Source organism: Pseudopipra pipra, chromosome Z (genome assembly GCF_036250125.1).
Source record: "Pseudopipra pipra isolate bDixPip1 chromosome Z, bDixPip1.hap1, whole genome shotgun sequence".
In the NCBI taxonomy this organism is placed as follows: domain Eukaryota; kingdom Metazoa; phylum Chordata; class Aves; order Passeriformes; family Pipridae; genus Pseudopipra; species Pseudopipra pipra.
This window is the reverse complement of record NC_087581.1, coordinates 2404522-2422088: the sequence shown is the minus strand read 5'-3', so window position 1 is coordinate 2422088 and position 17567 is coordinate 2404522. Positions and strand designations below refer to the sequence as shown.

The 17567-nt window shown below is 40.9% G+C and overlaps 1 protein-coding gene across 4 annotated transcripts in view; it reads left to right on the top strand.

The window, feature by feature from the left end:
• The window catches only part of KATNAL2 (katanin catalytic subunit A1 like 2), a 29992-nt gene that overhangs the window by 10715 nt on the left and 1710 nt on the right, over positions 1-17567 (top strand). For 3 of the 4 annotated variants that reach the window (XM_064640940.1, XM_064640938.1, XM_064640939.1), the window contains exons 5-14: positions 233-353; positions 1358-1468; positions 1951-2049; positions 2660-2737; positions 5784-5882; positions 6441-6504; positions 7741-7859; positions 9954-10045; positions 11508-11618; positions 17210-17372. In XM_064640940.1, the coding sequence (XP_064497010.1) occupies positions 233-353; positions 1358-1468; positions 1951-2049; positions 2660-2737; positions 5784-5882; positions 6441-6504; positions 7741-7859; positions 9954-10045; positions 11508-11618; positions 17210-17372 (1057 nt within the window). The remainder of the gene's footprint in view (positions 1-232; positions 354-1357; positions 1469-1950; positions 2050-2659; positions 2738-5783; positions 5883-6440; positions 6505-7740; positions 7860-9953; positions 10046-11507; positions 11619-17209; positions 17373-17567) is intronic. The other variant, XM_064640941.1, reaches the window with a different exon arrangement.

Genomic DNA, 17567 nt, shown 5'->3' with positions numbered 1-17567 from the left:
ATGGAGAGGCAGACAATTTGCAAAGTTTCTGCAGTGTGGATAAGGTGGGGTGAGGTGTTTGTAAACAGTGAGCATAGAACTCTGCTGTGATTGAAGTTGATGCCATAACTTCAGCGGGAGCAAAGTTAGCCCAAAACTGCTTTATTTGAAAACTTTGCCTTCTAATATTTTGCTATTTGGAAGGAAAAAAGAAGTTGTGAAACTGTTTGGTTTTGTTTTTTTTTAATTCTAGGGCAGCAAGCTCTTCTCAAAATATACCAAGGCTCAAGCAACAGACAGCGCAACAACCAGTGTCAAAAACTTCTGGGAGCACAACAGAACCTAAATCATCTGCCAAGGAGAGCCCCAGACAGGTCTAAACATGTTTTATCTTGGTAGCATTACAATTGAAATTAATGTGATTTTATTTTGAGAGTCTATAGGCAGCAAATGTATGGGAGTCACACCATTAATAACTGTGCAACTAATGGGCTTTACTGATTATGTAATTCAAGGATTATAGGTGAAAGACTTAAAGAGAACATGTTTTCTGGCTGTGAGTTGGGGGGCAAGTCACAGGCAAAAATTGGACGAAAAGGAGCCATATAATCCAACCTGCACTGAAAGCAATCAGAGTTTTCCCATTAATATCAGCATATTATCCTTTAGTGCCAGAAAGCAAGACAAACAAATCTAATAGAAAGCCTTGTGTCAGTTGTAAGCATCTTCACAGTGCATAAGGTGTTTGAGACTGAGTAATTTGACCCTGTAATTTTCAATTTTGGGAGTCTCATTTTGTTCAGATTACTGTGAAATCCACTTTATTATCATCCCTTACAGTGAGTCGTCCAGGAATAGCAGGTTGGTGGGCAAGCACTGTGTCTGTTACAGCTTTTTTTAAGGGCTTGTCTGTATTTCCTCTTGCACCAAGAGGAATTAATCTCTGACCTGTTCTTACCCTTAAAATACCCAAAACATTACCGTTTGGATTTTTCAGGAATAGCGGCTGTGAAGTGAATATGTGATAAACTCGTCATCTCTGAGTTGATGTTCTGTGCCTTACACTTGCCTGTAATTTCTACTGTACATAAATGTTGCTTCTTACAACTGTATAAAATGCAGTTTTCTGCTCTGTACATGTAATAACTGGACTGCTGAGCTCTAGAGATGTGGCTTTCACTGCTGTCACCAGTCAGATGAAGCCTAACTAAATGTAAGTGGTGTTGGTCTGACAAGTATGGGATTACTTTTGGAACTTCCATGTAATGATACAGTTCATCTGGGCATATATGAAGAGGTGGGATGATACCTACAGTGTAATGTCTTCAATTCACCTAATTGGCAACACATCTTTTTAAAAATTTATTTGTTTTTTTAGAATAGTGACAGTGCAGTTACTCCAGACCAATCTGGCTTTGGCTTAAGCATCTCAGCAATCAGCAAACCTGGAGGAGACAGCCCTCACCCAAGAAAGGTTGGTGGAAACTTGGTATGTGATTTATCATGGAAATATGTATGAATTAAAAAACACAAAGGTTTTCAAAAATATCAAATGTTAGCCTTCTGAGTCTATATTTTTATAACATGTTCCTGTATAATCAGCTGAAAGGTGAATTTTATGATTTGGGTAACAATTCTTTGCATAGGAAGCTCTGTTTGCATTAAATACTATTTTAGACATACTCAAGAAGGAAGAATATGGTTTTTTTTAAAAACCCAGTGGTAATACCTAAAATTGAAGATAAATTTTGAATTCCTGAATGAGATTATAAGAGGCTCTGCAGTTAAATTGTTTCAATGGCTGAGATACTTGTTCTACTCCTGTTGCTACCACAGATTTTGTGGTCTATTTTTTGCCATAATTAGGACTGTATATGAAGGAAGGAAACCCTGTAACTGCAAACAAAATTTGGTCCAATGTAGAGCTACCGTCGTGGGTAGAGCCTATTACAACATTATTTTCTCCTTTAGGGCCAAGTAATTGACTTCCACGGGATGATCCAGGATGCTGTCAGAATGTCACCAAATGAAATTGCCTTGAACAGCCTTAATTATGATCCAGATCCCTCAGTAGGTGTTTCTGTTCATGTTTCCATCCAGTAATAATAAAATGAGTTTTACACAACCAGAAAAAAAACAAAATAGTGCAACAAAGTCATCTTTGTTCCCAAGTGCTAAAAAAGGGCTTAGATTTCTGAGAGAGATATTTCCTCCTTGAAAGGACAGTCATACTTGATACTGGCTTAATTTGTTGACAGTTGTTTACTTTTTGAACATAAAAGTAAGCAACAAATAGAAATGATACCTTATGATGAAAAAAAAAATAATAATTGCAGAAACCCACAGAACTTCTGAAGGTGAAATTCTGGTTCCTTTGAATGTAGTATGTCTTCAGCATTCGCCTCAGCTGAGACAGCAACGGAGTTTGGATGGCTGAGGTAAATTTTCAGTAATCACTCCTTGACACAAGCCAGACTTCTCAGACAGTGCACCCAGCTCACATGGTGCCAGTCTGCCTTACTGCAAAAATGGCTTACTTCAAAATCTTTATTATTATCCATGTTTCTACACCTGTAAGAGTTGATATTACACCACGTATCGGCTTTTCAAAAAGTATTTAATAGTTTGTCTGTCTAAAAATATTTGAAGTCTGACAAGAACTTACGTTTTTCTTTTTCAGGAACGATTATTGAAACCCCTTAGTGCTTTTATTGGCATGACCGGTGAGATGAGGGAACTTGCAATGGTTGTAAGCAAAGTAAGATCAATCTCCATGTTAGTTTATCGAGATGTTGGTTATCTTTGTCATCTGAGAATGCTGTTTATTTCTTTTTACTGTCACTGAGAGTGCTTATTCTTGAATATGCAAGCTAGTTTTCTTTTCATGCAACTCCCAAAAAGTTATTTCTTTAGAAGTTGTTTCTTTTTTGATAAACAATGGGAGTAATGAAGACCATTCCTTTCTAATGGGGAACATGTAATCTAATCATGCTATGGAGACTGTTGTGGCTTTTCCCTTTGTTCTTATTGCTACAGAAAAAGTACAATTCTTCTCTGAAAAGAGAGATTTAAATATATTAGTTAATACCAACTATCATCTGATGTATTATTTAACTGTAATGTAATGCTGGGAAAAAAACTGAGTCAACCCTGCGGGTGCAGTTTCCATTCAAGGCACTGGGCTTGTGGCAGTGTGGCAGTGTCACACCAGGATCTGAATTCTGAACGTATCTACTAAACAAAAATTATTATTAAACCCTGATATTCATGCACTGTTTAGAATCACAGAATCACAGAATTGTTTAGGTTGGAAAAGCCCTCTCAGACCATCAAGTCCATCTGTTCCCCCAGCACTGCCAAGGCCACCACTAGCCCATGTCCGCAAATGCCACATCCACATGGCTTTTAAACCTCTCCAGGGATGGGGACTCCAACACTGCCCTGGGCAGCCTGTTCCTAGACTTGATAACGCTTTTCATGGAGAAACTTTCCCTGATGTCCAACCTAAACCTCCCCTTGTGCAACTTAAGGCCTTTTTCTCTCATCCTGTCCCTTATTCCTTGGCAGCAGAGCCTGTTTCCCCCCTGGCTCCCCCCTCCTGTCAGGGAGTTGCAGAGCCAGAAGGTCCCCCTTGAGCCTCCTTTTCTCCAGGATGAGCCCCCCCCAGCTCCCTCAGACGCTCCTGCTGCTCCAGACCCTTCCCCAGCTCCGTTCCCTTCCCTGCACACGCTCCAGCCCCTCAATGTCTCTCCTGTCTGAGGGCCCAGAACTGCCCCAGCACTGGAGGTGCCTCAGCAGTGCCAGCACAGGGAGGGCACTGCCCTGGCCCTGCTGCCACACCACAGCTGGGACAGCCCCAGGGCCACTGGCCTGGTGCTGGTCCCATGCTTTGCTTTGTGCAGCTGCATGATCTGGAGTCCTTGTCTCTTCTCACCTGGTGCAGCTGAGAGATGCTGTAACTGCAGGCTCTGCAAGTGCCCTCATCCCAGCACAGGAGCTGCTCGAGCAGCATCAGTGATGCACCGTATCCCAGGGCAGACTGGGGATTCTTCCAGGATGGGAATTTTGACACCTGGAGGGTTCCATGACGTAGTCAGCACCATTTCATTTCACTCATGGGTCAAGGTGCAGTCTAACAAACAGTCCCTGGGCTGCTGGGGATCAGTGGCTACAAAGCAGCTGTGCATGCATCACCTTTGGATGAGGCACTCATCCAAAAGGCTTCACAGTATTTTGTACTACAGTATTTGGTAGTGTTGTGAGTCTTTCTGGATAGAGACATCAGAAATGGTATCAGCTGTTGCTCCCACATACTTATATCACCTGTTTAAAAAGCCTGGAATACTTTTGCTGACTGATTTTTTCATAGCTGTATATGGCCCAAATTCTTCCATTTGAAGTTTAGTAGAATTGAAGTCTTAAGAAATTTCCGACCTTAAAGTAAGAAAATTCTCATTCATTTCAGTTCCTGTCTGGTCTTTAATTTATGGTAAACCTTTAAAATAGTGATGTTCCTGCTGCTGCATTAGCAAGAAAGCAATACGGTTGCTTTCCCTCCATTATGTTATATTTTTTGCATTGTGCTTCATTGTGGTATATTCCTAGTTGCTGTGGTAATTGACACTGTATAAATCAATAAAAATAAAGAGCATGTAGTATCTATTTCATAACACAATCTAATTTAATTTGGAAACAGTTATGGAAGCCTCTACTTAATATCAGAAATCTGATTCATCTTAATTCGCTGTTAATAGAAAGGGAAAGTGCAATCTACTCTATATAAATAATTTTTTCTAATCGTATTAAATCAACTTTTCCCCTTGGATACAAGCAGATAATCCTTCTTCAGTCTATGGGGGCTGTTTTTATTGGAGAGCAGAATTTGTCTTTAGTATCTGTATTGAGGATATGATACTTTTTGCAGAACAATTAGCCTCTGGAATGGAAAGCCACAAAATATTTCTAAGGCAAATGGAAAGATTCATAGAAGATTTGGAAAGTTTGATGAATTAAATGAAATTAATTTAGTGAGTGCTTCAGGGCATACACTAATTACCGACTATCTTTTGATAGAAGCTTAGGGGAAAATTTTCCTCCTGTTGCAGAGTTTCTCAAAGCTTTTCTTGCAGCTTATAAAATCTTGCATAGTGTGGGGTAAATAGCAATTTTTCAGTGTTACTTATAACATGAGTAATAATGTAAGCAATTGGTGCAGCCATAAAGTATCTGAGCATCAAGTTTAAAAAAACAAAAGTATTTTCACATTGCAGAGTGGCTGCTATTGTAAAAAGAGGGAAGAGAAATTTGCTGAAGAAAGAATGTCAAAAGGTGTTTGAACTCAAAGACTAGGATGGAATTTGAATTATTTAAGTCCTGTTGAAGTACACTTGTGGATATAAATTTGAACCAACATGTCAATACCATTGCTTATACTTCTGTTTTTTAAACATCCCATACATGCCAGCAACAGAGGCAAAATATTAGGGTTGATGACCTTTCATATCATGATAGATCTTCATATGTTGGCTGATTACTGAGCCAAACTAACAGAAAACATATCTGAGAGTGTATACATTTGGCAGGAATACATCAGGGAAACTGGGGGTTGGAGGGGAAGCTTGAGGGAAATGATTGCTGTCTATGCTTTCCTCTTGGGAGGTCCCTGGCACATAGGGTTAAATAATACAGCTTGTATCACTTAACAGCACTTTTATTTTATCACCGAGTCGATCCTTTTACTTTGCCAGAGGTCATTATCCCAGTGCAGAAGGAGTTTTACTAACAAGATGTGATGTGTGTTGCAGGACATTTATCTCCATAAGCCCAACGTGAAGTGGGATGATATTATAGGACTGGATGCAGCTAAAAGGCTGGTCAAGGAAGCAGTTGTTTATCCCATAAAGGTAAAGTTCTAAATAGTTTTGGGAAAACCAGTGTTGGGCTCCTTAGCATTTTCCTTGCAATTACAGTGTTGTTTTAGAGTTCTTACTATTTCTGTGCTTTTGTAAGCAGTTCATGTTAGAACCACTCCTGTTCCTGTTTCATGTCAGAACTATTCCTGTTCTCGTTCCATCTGAAATTGCATTTTCTATAGAAAAATGACCTTTCAGGATTAAAATTAACACATTAAAATGTGTCAAGTTAAATTTTTGGAACCTTTGACAATGTAAAAAGTGCTGGATTTGGCCTATATTAATTCCATGAAAAATGACTTACAGAAGAGAATATGAAATCAGTTGCATTTGAAAAAATCACTTAAAACAGATTTCAAATGGTAAATACAGTATTTTTATCAGTATTCAGATCATACATACTACATTGTTTTGGTGTGTTTTTATGCCCCTCTTCGAATTTCATATGTTCCCTGAATGTGTTAGGAGCAGTGAAGGTGGGGACTAGAACTCCTTGCTATTTGTTACAGAGGATACATTTTTAATCCCTGAATTACTTTTCTGCTCCAGTACCCAGAGCTATTTACTGGCATTCTGTCCCCTTGGAAAGGATTATTGCTCTATGGACCACCAGGTATGGAGAGCTTTATACCATATCTCTGTGTTCATCATTGTTTCTGGTTTTGTCCCATGGATAAATCATTGATGTTAATTAGATTAAAGATGTTAGAAAAGAACCTGCTCTGTGATGTGAATTAAAAGGAGAGAGTGTTGGATGATTATGTCCACCACTGACACTCAAACCTGGCCTTTCTCGTGAGCCTTGACTGTTTTTACACCTGAATATTCCAGAAACAGTGTTTATACTAACTCATACCCCTGTTTTTACTGAGCTTGGACCATATTAATCAAGTTTGGCATGACCTGATCCTATGATATGTGAATAAATCTGTCATGGACTCATATCCTTAGTGAAAATGTCCTTCCTTTCTTCTGCTTTTAGGGGTTGTTTTGGGAATGGGTGGAAACTTTGCCCTCTGCTGGGCCAGTTGTGTGTTTTTCTGAGTGTGTCAGCACAGCTTCCCTGCTCCCTCTGCTCCACTTTGACACAAGCACCACCACCATGAGTGTGGCTGGAAGGGGACACAGGGCACAGGAACCACTTGAGTCAGGATGCAGAGGCTGCCACTGCAGTGAACTCCATTTGTTCCTGTGAATGTTTAAATGTACTTACCACAGAAGGCACCTGACCATTTCAACATGCACTGCTTCAGATTCTGGGAAGTGCATTTGCAGTGCTGCATTACCTGAGTTTCCCCAGACAATCTGGAAGGGCCACAACGTGCTCTGAGGGCTGGAGCCCCTCTGCCCTGGAGCCAGGCTGGGAGAGCTGGGGGTCTTCACCTGGAGAAGAGAAGGCTCCAGGGAGACCTGAGAGCCCCTTCCAGTGCCTAAAGGGGCTCCAGGAGAGCTGGAGAGGGACTTGGGACCAGGGATGGAGGGACAGGATGAAGGAGAATGACTTCCAACTGCCAGAGGGCAGGGTTAGATGGGATATTAGGAAGAAATTCTTGTCTGTGAGGGTGGTGAGGCCCTGGCACAGGTTGCCCAGAGAAGCTGTGGCTGCTCCATCCCTGGAAGTGTCCAAGGCCAGGTTGGACGGGGCTTGGAGCAACCTGGGACACTGGAAGGTGTCCCTGTCCATGGCAGTGGAGTGGAATGAGATGAGCTTTAAGATCCCTTCCAACCCCAACTATACTATGACTTTTTTACTGATTTTACCTGACTGGTTGTATGATGAGGGGAATTATTGAAATGTTTGCACTCTCTTTCTTTAGAGAGTGGATTTCTCAAACGCTGTTGTTTGTAGGTACTGGAAAAACTTTGCTTGCTAAGGCTGTTGCCACAGAATGCAATACAACCTTTTTCAACATATCAGCATCCACCATTGTCAGCAAATGGAGAGGTGATTCAGAAAAACTTGTCCGGGTAAGAATTATTCTCTCATTCATTATAATTTACAAACATCAAGTTCCGTCTTAAAGAACTGGGGTTTAAGACAAAACTGGAAAGCAGATGTTCCTCCAGTGCTCATAACCTTCCCTGACTTAGACAAAACACGACTTTGTTCATATGTAGTTCTCAAAATGGGAGTAACATCACTTCTGCACAAGTCTCATAATGGATTCTTGCTGTTGAACTTTGTGATGTAAGATGAAACAGATGTTCTGAAGGCAGCAAAGATCTTTGACTCAATGAAGAACAGACAGACAAGCAGAGTTCCTAACTAAAGCAGTGTTTGCTTAGTGACCCCTTCAGAGCATTTCACATCCTTTTTGCAAGTCTTGTCTCCTAGGCTTCCTACAAAATGTTACCAAATTCCCTATTATTCTTAGTCTTCATGGCACAAAATTGACAATTCCCTTGTCACAAAGGTCTTACAGTCAAATGCACATGTAATGTTTTAAGGAAGGTAGTTTAATGGTAAATAGGCAAATGTATTTTCTAATATGGACTAGTAAGAAGTGTTCATGGCTTAGCTGTGGTCCAGAAAAATTCAGGGGTTCAGGTGTAGCATCCTTGCCCTATGATACCCATCGGAATCTCTCCATAATATCCACCGTATAAGAAATCCACAAGCCCTTAAGCCCTTCCTTTATGCTCATCTCTGATTCTGTGGTCTCTAAGGCTACACTTTGGATAGATGCAAAGCTCTTGCTTTGAATGAATAACCATAACAAACTGTACTCTGCAAGTGGCATTCTGGGCATTGTTAATCTTTCTTGAAATGTTGGCAATGTCTGCAGCACAATTATTCTTCTTGCCTTCTTGTGCCTTTAAAACAGCACATTTTTCTTCTGACAGTCCCCTCCTGTTACTGATCCTCTTAACACCTGTCTCAGTAGCTTCCTGGACTTTTCCTTTCTGGCAACAGTAGGGATGGGACAGTCTGGTTTTTGACACCATTATCCAAAAAGTTCTTGTGAACATGCTGCAGCACGTACATTTATATGGAATTTGTGACATTTTACCCTTAGCTGAGTTTTCGGCAGAATCAAAAAATGAAATAAGATTGTGGACCGGGAGAGCTCTAAGAAAAGTTTTGTGTGAATTTATATCCCAAGATCACACGAGGCTGGTGCAGGAGTTTTCCGAAGTTGTGGAAAGGATACATGGTTTTTGTGGTCATTTGGAGGCATGTCCACTCATCCTGTTTTCCTCAGTTCTACACAGTATTTCTGTGATTTTGTATTTTAGATTTCTAGTAAAATTTGTAATGGTCTACTTGTGACTCTAGGAAAATACTTTAAACCCTGTGTTTTATATTCAAAGTGATGAACATAATAAATATCTTTTTAAATTTGCTTTTTTTAAGTGTTCAGATTAAAAAGTGCTGGATTAATATATATTGCTAGTGATGCTTGTTTAAAAACTCAAAGAACACTTTAGTCTAGAAGAACTGGCATTATGGTCTTCGCACTAATACAGGCCTCTCCATGTTTATGGAAAAATAGATGAAACTTCTTTCTCCAAAGGCAGATCCACATTTTTTGTGTCATCTTAACAGTCCATTTTTTAATCTTGATTGGTCAAGAATTTGTGCTTGTTTTCACCAGAAAAAAAACCAAAATAACTGCTTGATTCTTATCAAGAGAATCAGTCCTATTTCTTTCACTATGGTTCAGCTGACTTGTAGTTTTTTTTCCTCAAATCCTTATTTAAAAAAAAACCTCAAATGGAGCAACAACAAAAGGCACATGTTTAATCTCTGACAACAATTTAGGAGTTCCCAGAATCCTCTGATGGATCATTTTCTTCTATCCCATTATTCTCAGGGTACTCTGATAGGATTTAGCCAGAAAGATTTACACATAAAGACAGGATTACAAGGCTGTGTTCTTTATATCTCCTTTACAAACCTCTCAGAATTTGAGAGGATTCAGGGACCCTCAGCCTACCCAGAGGTTTTTCCCAGCAGATATCCCTTGGAATGTGGGTGCTGTTATTTATCTTCCATGCCAGTGGTCCTTGATGCCTTTTTGTGTCAGTTTATCCTTCACATTTACTCTTCTCTCTGAACAGGTGTTGTTTGAGCTCGCCCGGTACCACGCTCCTTCCACAATTTTCTTGGATGAGCTGGAATCAGTGATGAGTCAAAGAGGCACTGCTCCTGGGTAACTGATGGGACCACTTTGGGGGATTTGAAGAGTGGGGTGTAGGGTTGCTTCAGTTGCAGAGGAGAAGCAAGAGTGAAAGGCAGGTTGTGTGAGGATGAGCAAGAGGCTACGGGGGCAGCAAGGGTCTGAGAAGGAGGGTGGTGCCACAGTGTATAACCAGTGGTGCTGTATTTTAAAATCAGGGATTTGGAGTGGAAGAAATAAAGGCAGTGGTGGGGGAAACAACAGATGAATTGTCAGATGATTTTTTGACACTTTGGACAATCTTAGGCATAGCAGAGTAATATGGAGAGTGTACACACTGGAATGGCATTTTCATTAATGGGACAGATTTAGGTGGCATTGTCAGGACTTCCAGTTGCAGGAATGGTTGAATATTATTATTTTCTCCCAAGGTATAGACAATTTATAGTTTAAAAATTGATTGAAAAGGTTAGGGATGAGAAAGGAGCAAGAGAAATGTAAAAGTATTGTTATAACCATTAGTAACCCATTACAGTGGATTTTATGTACAGTGAATTACGTGGTCACTTTATATTATGGTTTTTGTTTACCATTTATAAATAGAATATGCCCTATTTTAATGATACTACTTGTAATCATTCTCAGTTAATAGATACTAATTATGACCCAAATTTTGCCTTCCTTGATGCATTTTTACATATCCTTATTAAATACTGACTTGGCACTGATGTGTGGATGTCTTTGCAGAAATAAGCCATTAAACCTGAAGTGCAGCTCTTGCCATCTAAGACTGATGTTTTCCCTGGGCTCAATCCAGGAGTTTCCAAGAGTTCCACATCTGGAACCAAGAGTTCCAGCTGGTCTTCTACAAAATTGATTACCTGAATCAGGGCCAGAACTCTTAGGACTTTGCTTAAGTTCTCCTTTTTTTTTTGAGGAAGGATCCTTTCTGTGTGGTCTCTGCCCCATTTTTAAATTCATGTCATTGAGGCATATTTTTCTGTTTGATTTTGATAGAACATTTTGCAACATGCTGAACTCAGTAGTTAGTGTGTCTTTTTGTGGCCACTTAATATTCACTCACAGAAAAATCCCACCCTGAATAGGTAGGCGTGTTAGTTATTTAAATGGCAACTATCACATTGTAAAAATTCCCTTCTATAGATCAGTTAATCAATCAATCAAAGCCTTAGCTGTTATCCAGTAAAAGTCAGCGTTGAGTGGAGATTTAATATGAAGGAAAAAAATAAAAATAAATATTTTCTTTGGATTCAGTAATAGTGAATTCACCTCACTTTAATGCACTGGAAAGAGTCCATTTAAGTAATCGTTAGAAAGCTTGATTTTAATGCTTAGATGTTAGCTAATGGAGCTTAATCATGCTTTGAACTGGGGCAAAACTGTGACAGGGGCTCAGTTGCTGTGAATGACACTTATAAATAAAGATGATTACTTTAATGCACTGAGCAAATAATATTTCTCTGAATCTTGGTAGTGGTGAACATGAAGGAAGTCTGCGGATGAAAACAGAATTACTGGTGCAGATGGATGGCTTGGCCCGATCTGATGATCTTGTATTTGTTTTAGCAGCTTCCAATCTGCCATGGTAAGAGATCCAGAGAGTACATTTTGAATACATTTTCATGAGCTTCTAAGCACAGATAAAGATTTTATTTAGACTTCTGCAGGAAAAGCCTTGATATTTGGTTAAAGCATTTAAAGATTAATTTGGAGCTTTTACTTTTAAACTCTTCAATTCTTGCTATTTGTGTCACATGAGAATAATCCATAATAAAGTCAACATATGCTGATCCTACAGCTGCTAATATTTAAAATGGAGTATTTGAATTTATAGGCAAGTTATTTACTATGTTTAAGCTAAGAAGGGTTTCAGCCTGGAACTCTAAGGTGCTTAAAACATCTGGTGCTTAGAAGGATACTCCATAAATAGGAATGTTGGATTTTATTGGTATGAAATGGGACTTTGAAAAGTTGAGGGGCACAATTCCTCAGTTTTCTTAACATAATTTAGTATAGAAGAATAGACAATTTAAGACTGGAACTGGGGCATTTCATCACGTTGGTTCTCAAACTGGACAGGATATTTTTTGGGAACAAGGCAGGCAGGAGAGGGTGAGGGAGGGAGGTAAGATTTTTGGTGTAACAGCTCTGGATGCTCGGGAGAGGCCAACATGGCCAATGTTTTTGCAGCTGTTGATCCTCACAGCACTGAGGTGTTTCTGGGTGCCCATGTCCCTAAAGGCACACAGACCTAAATGGGCCTATTCCCACCTCCAATGCAGAGGAGCATGAGCTAGGAGTCAGAAAAGCAGTCCTGTTTCCAGGGAACTTCAAACCATAGTCTGGGAAACGTTTGGTGTAGCCCAATGGAAGGTGTTCCCGGGAATGACCTGTGTGAACAGTGGATCAGCAGCATTTCAAGTGGCAATACTTGAAATTTGACATTAAAGGCACTTTGTTCGTTGAGGTGACACTCACCCAGCTTTGCCATGTGACAGCCACAGAGCAGGGCACCCAAAACCAGCTGGGAGCCAGAGGGGGCACTGCACCCACAAAGCACAGGCTTCATTCATAGATTGTTTTTCATGATTAGTGATTTTTGTCTCATTTTTATGGGGTTGCCATAAGGAGAAATGCTGGAAAAGCCTCTCTTTGTGACTTGAGGGCTCTGGGCTGTGATCAGAGCTGGGTGTGTCTGAGTCTAAGTGACAAAGTGTGTATCCCCATCTTGCTTTTGAGTACTTCAACTCCCAGTGTATTTTATTGTTGTTTTCTTTTTTTTTTTTTTTAATTTTATGTTGTTTAACACATAGTTGCACCTCTCAGTCATGGCACACCACCTGACATTCTCTCACAATGTCTGTGGTAATGTTTTATTCCTCTCCTCAGCTGATTCCCTTTTTGATTTCCCTGGCTGAAAGGGAACAGGAGAAGAGAGTTAAACCACAGAAGTGATGTTGGTGCCTGAGAATTGAAGCTCAGAGGTAGTATTTTCCATCAGTCCCATGTGGCCTGTGAGCCTGGCCTGTTGTTGCTGAGAAGCCTCAGCCCTTCAGAGAAGCAGGAGGATGTGGATCCCAATTCAAGTGCCAAAATGGCAGTGTATTCAGAAGAATAGTGTATTTCATCTGCCCCTCTGTCTGTGGTTTGCCCAGAGCATTTAAGTAAGAGAGTGGCTGTGTGGACACCTAAAATTTGTGTAGAAATTAGATGTACAAGTTAGGCTGGTTCCTACCCAAGAGTGTGAGTACAGAGCCATCACAGGCTTTTATAGCCATAATAGCTGAGTCTATGTGTTGGTTTGGGGGATTTATGCCTTGGACAAACTCATGAATTTAAATCAGTACAAAATCCACCCCATTTTGTGTTTCAGTATCTACGTGAAAGGAACGGAGTGGAATTCTAATTATGTTCCAGTTATATAGGAAAGTGCGGAAAAAAAAATAACTGGACAATTAAGTTTGAAAGAGAATTAAGGCATTAATAATCCATTCATATCTTTATGGTTTGTTACTAATACACTGTAAATGTTTATGTTACCGCAGCATCATTGCCCTTTCAGAAGGAGAAACTGTGAGCAGTGCATTGCACCCTTCCATGGACTGAAATTAATCCTGTGAGAAAATTATCCATGCAGAGTGATTCCTGCATGTGTCTTGTTAACCTGTGTCTGCCTTACACAAGCAATAAACTCTTCCTGGGAAGTCATGTAAAAATTACAGAATTCAGTTTTGAGTGTTTTACACATTTGATTTTGGATCATTTTATAACACTGAAGTGCTAATTTCTGCAAAATTGCTTCTTTGAAACAGCTAAAATGACACAGCATTTTTTTTTTTTAATGTTGATCCAAAATTACCGGACTTCTATTTTGGGGGAACTGCCCCAAAAGGAAGCAGACAGTCTGTGTTGATATGAGGGTGGCAGCTGAGATGTTGTGATAAGCCAGCTCTCACTTCTGAAAGTTTTACCTGAGAGCTTAGAACTTCCTTTTGAACTTTTCTCTCTTTTGGGCAGGTTGGATTTTGCTCTTTCTTGAGCAAATCCAATTTATGAATGTACTGATGAGTTTTTCTGGAAGAAATGTCCCTACCACAGAGAAAATACTTTAAGAAGTGGCTGAATGTGTGCTTAGAAAGATGTTTTAGGGGGGTGGAAAGCTAGTGAAAATCATGAGCATCTTACACCATCACTGGGCTCACTAGCCTCAAGGAATTTGGGAGTATCTGCCTCCAGAGAGGGCAGCAGGAACTGAACCTCTCTTAAGATCTCAGTTGTATATTTACAGATTGAATTTGTGAGTAATAGGTGACATTTAGTCACACTGTCAGACCCGGACTTCAGCTCCACAAGAATAGTTAATAACGAACTTTCAAAATACCTGGTGCCACCGTGGGAGGTTTTGGCTTCACAGCACAGCGGTGTGCTCCTGCAAACATTTGGTGTTAAGCTGGATTTCAGGAGATTTGTTTAACTTGGATGTTTATTGATCATGGAAAAAACTGGTACCAAGCTGCTTTTAGATGAATGAAAAGAAGCCTAAACAAAGCTCTTTATGCTGTCCTAAGCTGCACTGCAGCTATTGATCTTCCTCTTTAGCCTGTCCTTGCTGCCCAGCAAGTAGCTTTTGGCTAGTCATCAGCAAAGCATTTCTGTTGACAAATTACTTGCTGAAATGATTCAATGTAATTAAATAAAATAAAGGCCTCATTAGTGAAGGAATAAAATGATCCTTAATCACGTAGTGAATGTTTCCTAATGATTTAGCACATTTAATTCAACTTCCATTGCGGTGCTGCTTTCTCCTCCCTCCCCACCCTCAGGGTGGGTGAAGTTTTGGGGTGGGCTGATAGACTCTTCCCTTCCAATACAAACCAGTCTGTGATCCTGTGATGCCTCCTAATGTTAACCTGGGGGAGTTCTGAAAAGTCACTGACTCTTATGGGTCCTGTAGAACTTTGTGTATCTTTTCATGATCATCTCTCAGTACTTTCATTGGCTGTTGTTGCAGAGAATATTTTGGTTGGCTCAGTGCTTGTTATTCTACTCTGGTTAATGTCACTTAACCTTGCCTAAAAAAACAATTTAGCAAACGACCTAAACACTTAAGATAACAAAAATATTATTTCTTTATTTTGCTCTTTAGCCAACAAGCCAGGTCATTGTAACCTTTCTGGATAAATAGAATCACAGAATGGTATGGGTTGGAATGGACCTTAAAGCTCATCTTGTTTCACCCCCCTGCCATGGGCAGGGACACCTTCCACTATCCCAGGTTGCTCCAAGCTCCATCCAACCTGGCCTTGAATATTCCAGAGATCCAGGGGCAGCCACAGCTTCTCAAAACAGAGCAACTTCATGTTTACAGAACATGGATAGAGAGCTCCTGAAACTGTGATCTTGGGGGGGGACCTGAAGCAGGAGGAGTCATGGAAAACTTCACCATTTGGAGGATTTTCAGGATATTTGCAGAGACTGGCTGTTGTTGTCCTTTGCCTACACGTGCTTTTTAGGGTACCTGTGTAGGCACCTCCAAAACCCTGAGAACTTTTGCCCTCTGTACACAGAGGATGTTAATATGGGTAAATAACAGCAAAGGGGTTGGTCAGCCAGAGCAATTATTTCCAGCCAAATAAACAAATTTCCAGCCAAGCAAAGCAATTTTGATAAGTTGGGCTGAAAAATACATTTGGAAGGTGAGCAGGTGAGTGTGGTTCTTTATCTTTTCTGGGTGGGCCTCTGTACTATTGCACTGGATGTTGGACAGCATCTGAAACAGCCTAAAAATATCAATAATAATATCAATATACTGACAGCCATTGATGAACAAATTCTGGTATTTACTCCTGCAGCCTTGATTAGAAGTACTGAGGTGGATCTGAGCAAACTCCTGTTGTCCTCCGGGTTCCTGTTGATCTGGTTTTCTGACCTTTGTGTTCATTGCCCTTGGCTCAGTGCACGTGGAATGAGGTCTCCCAAACCAAGATGTCATTTCTGGGGAGGGGGACATCGCTGCTCCTGCTGAGATGAGAGCCAGCCCCTATATGGAGTTTTGAGAGCCCCTTTTTGGGTTCCTTTATCATGCGCTATGCCACTAGAAAACATTAGCTCTTAAAAAAGAAGGACAAGTCACCAAATGTGACAGAAACAAGCTCTGTCAGTGTGCTACAGATCCATCTTGAGCTGGCTTTGAGCTCCCTGTAAATTAAAGGGAGTTTCATACAAGAAACCCCATTCATTGCCTGAATGTTGACTTTCCTGGCAAAAATATTTTACCCAGGGAATTGGGAAAAGTAGAGGCAGGTTTAATTTAAGTGTATCACAGTCCCAGGTTGCAGGTACAACCCTCCAACAGCTGGTTCCTTCTGCTCAGCCAGCATGGATGGAAATGGTTCTTGTGGCTCCTGTTCTTCTGTCTGCACAAGGCACGTTGAAGTGAGTTTCCCCTAGATGAAAGTTTCTTGGCAGGTATGAGGATGGAATTATATTTTAAACTGGAATAATGAGTGTGTTACTGAATGGGGCCAGTAGAGAAAGATTGGTACAGAAGCTTTTTCTTATCTTTTTTTTTTTTTAGGCAAACCATTTTTATCAGTTTTGATGTTCACAGAATCATGGTTTTTGGCTCACTGACACATTTATCCAGCCTGTCCACCCTTCACAAGATCCTTTTTATAAGGACAATATGCTTTGTAACTGTATTATTTATAGTTTGTATTGCAGGAGCAGTCCCAGATTGGCGTCTTGTTCTGCCGTAATACATGGCCTCACATCCAAGACCTTCAGTCTGGATCTTATACCTACTGAGCATCCCTTACTAAGTAGCAATTAATTAGTCCTGACAGTGCCCCAGACAGACAATTTGTACTGTCTCCTTAATAGCAGAGGGAGAAAGGGAGAGGTTGTTACTGATGAGACATGCAGCAGATGAGCACCAGAGCCAGGGATGGAAACTGCAACTTCTCATTGCTATTGCTAATCCTCGGTGTCACAAGCCAGTGCATCACTGACATGCTGAACAGGAACACACTGGATAATTAACCCTTTTTTTTTCATTTTGGCACAGTTACAGGTGGGGTTGAAAAATGCCAGTCCCTGCAGCGAGGACCTTGCTGTCAAAGCCAGGTCTCCATGACAAGACACACTGAGATGATCACTCTCCACCTTTGCTTGCAGGGAGTTGGACTCTGCCATGCTGCGGAGGCTGGAGAAGAGGATTCTGGTGGACCTGCCCAGTAAAGAGGCACGGCAGGTGATGATCCAGCACTGGCTGCCCCCTCTGAGCAACAGCGGGGGTGTGAAGCTGAGGACGGATCTGGATTACAGCTTGCTGAGCCAGGTGGGAAGCACTGTGACAGGGACAGTGCCTACGTGGTGCTGGAGGCATTTCTGGGCCAGAACTGTGAACAAGGGTTGGGACAGCACTTTGGTGTGGCAGCTGTGACACACAGAGCTGGGGAAGGACCTCAGCTCAGTCTGAGGCTCCAAAGGGAGACTGGCAGCACACGGCACTGAGCCTGTCACAGGCCTGTGG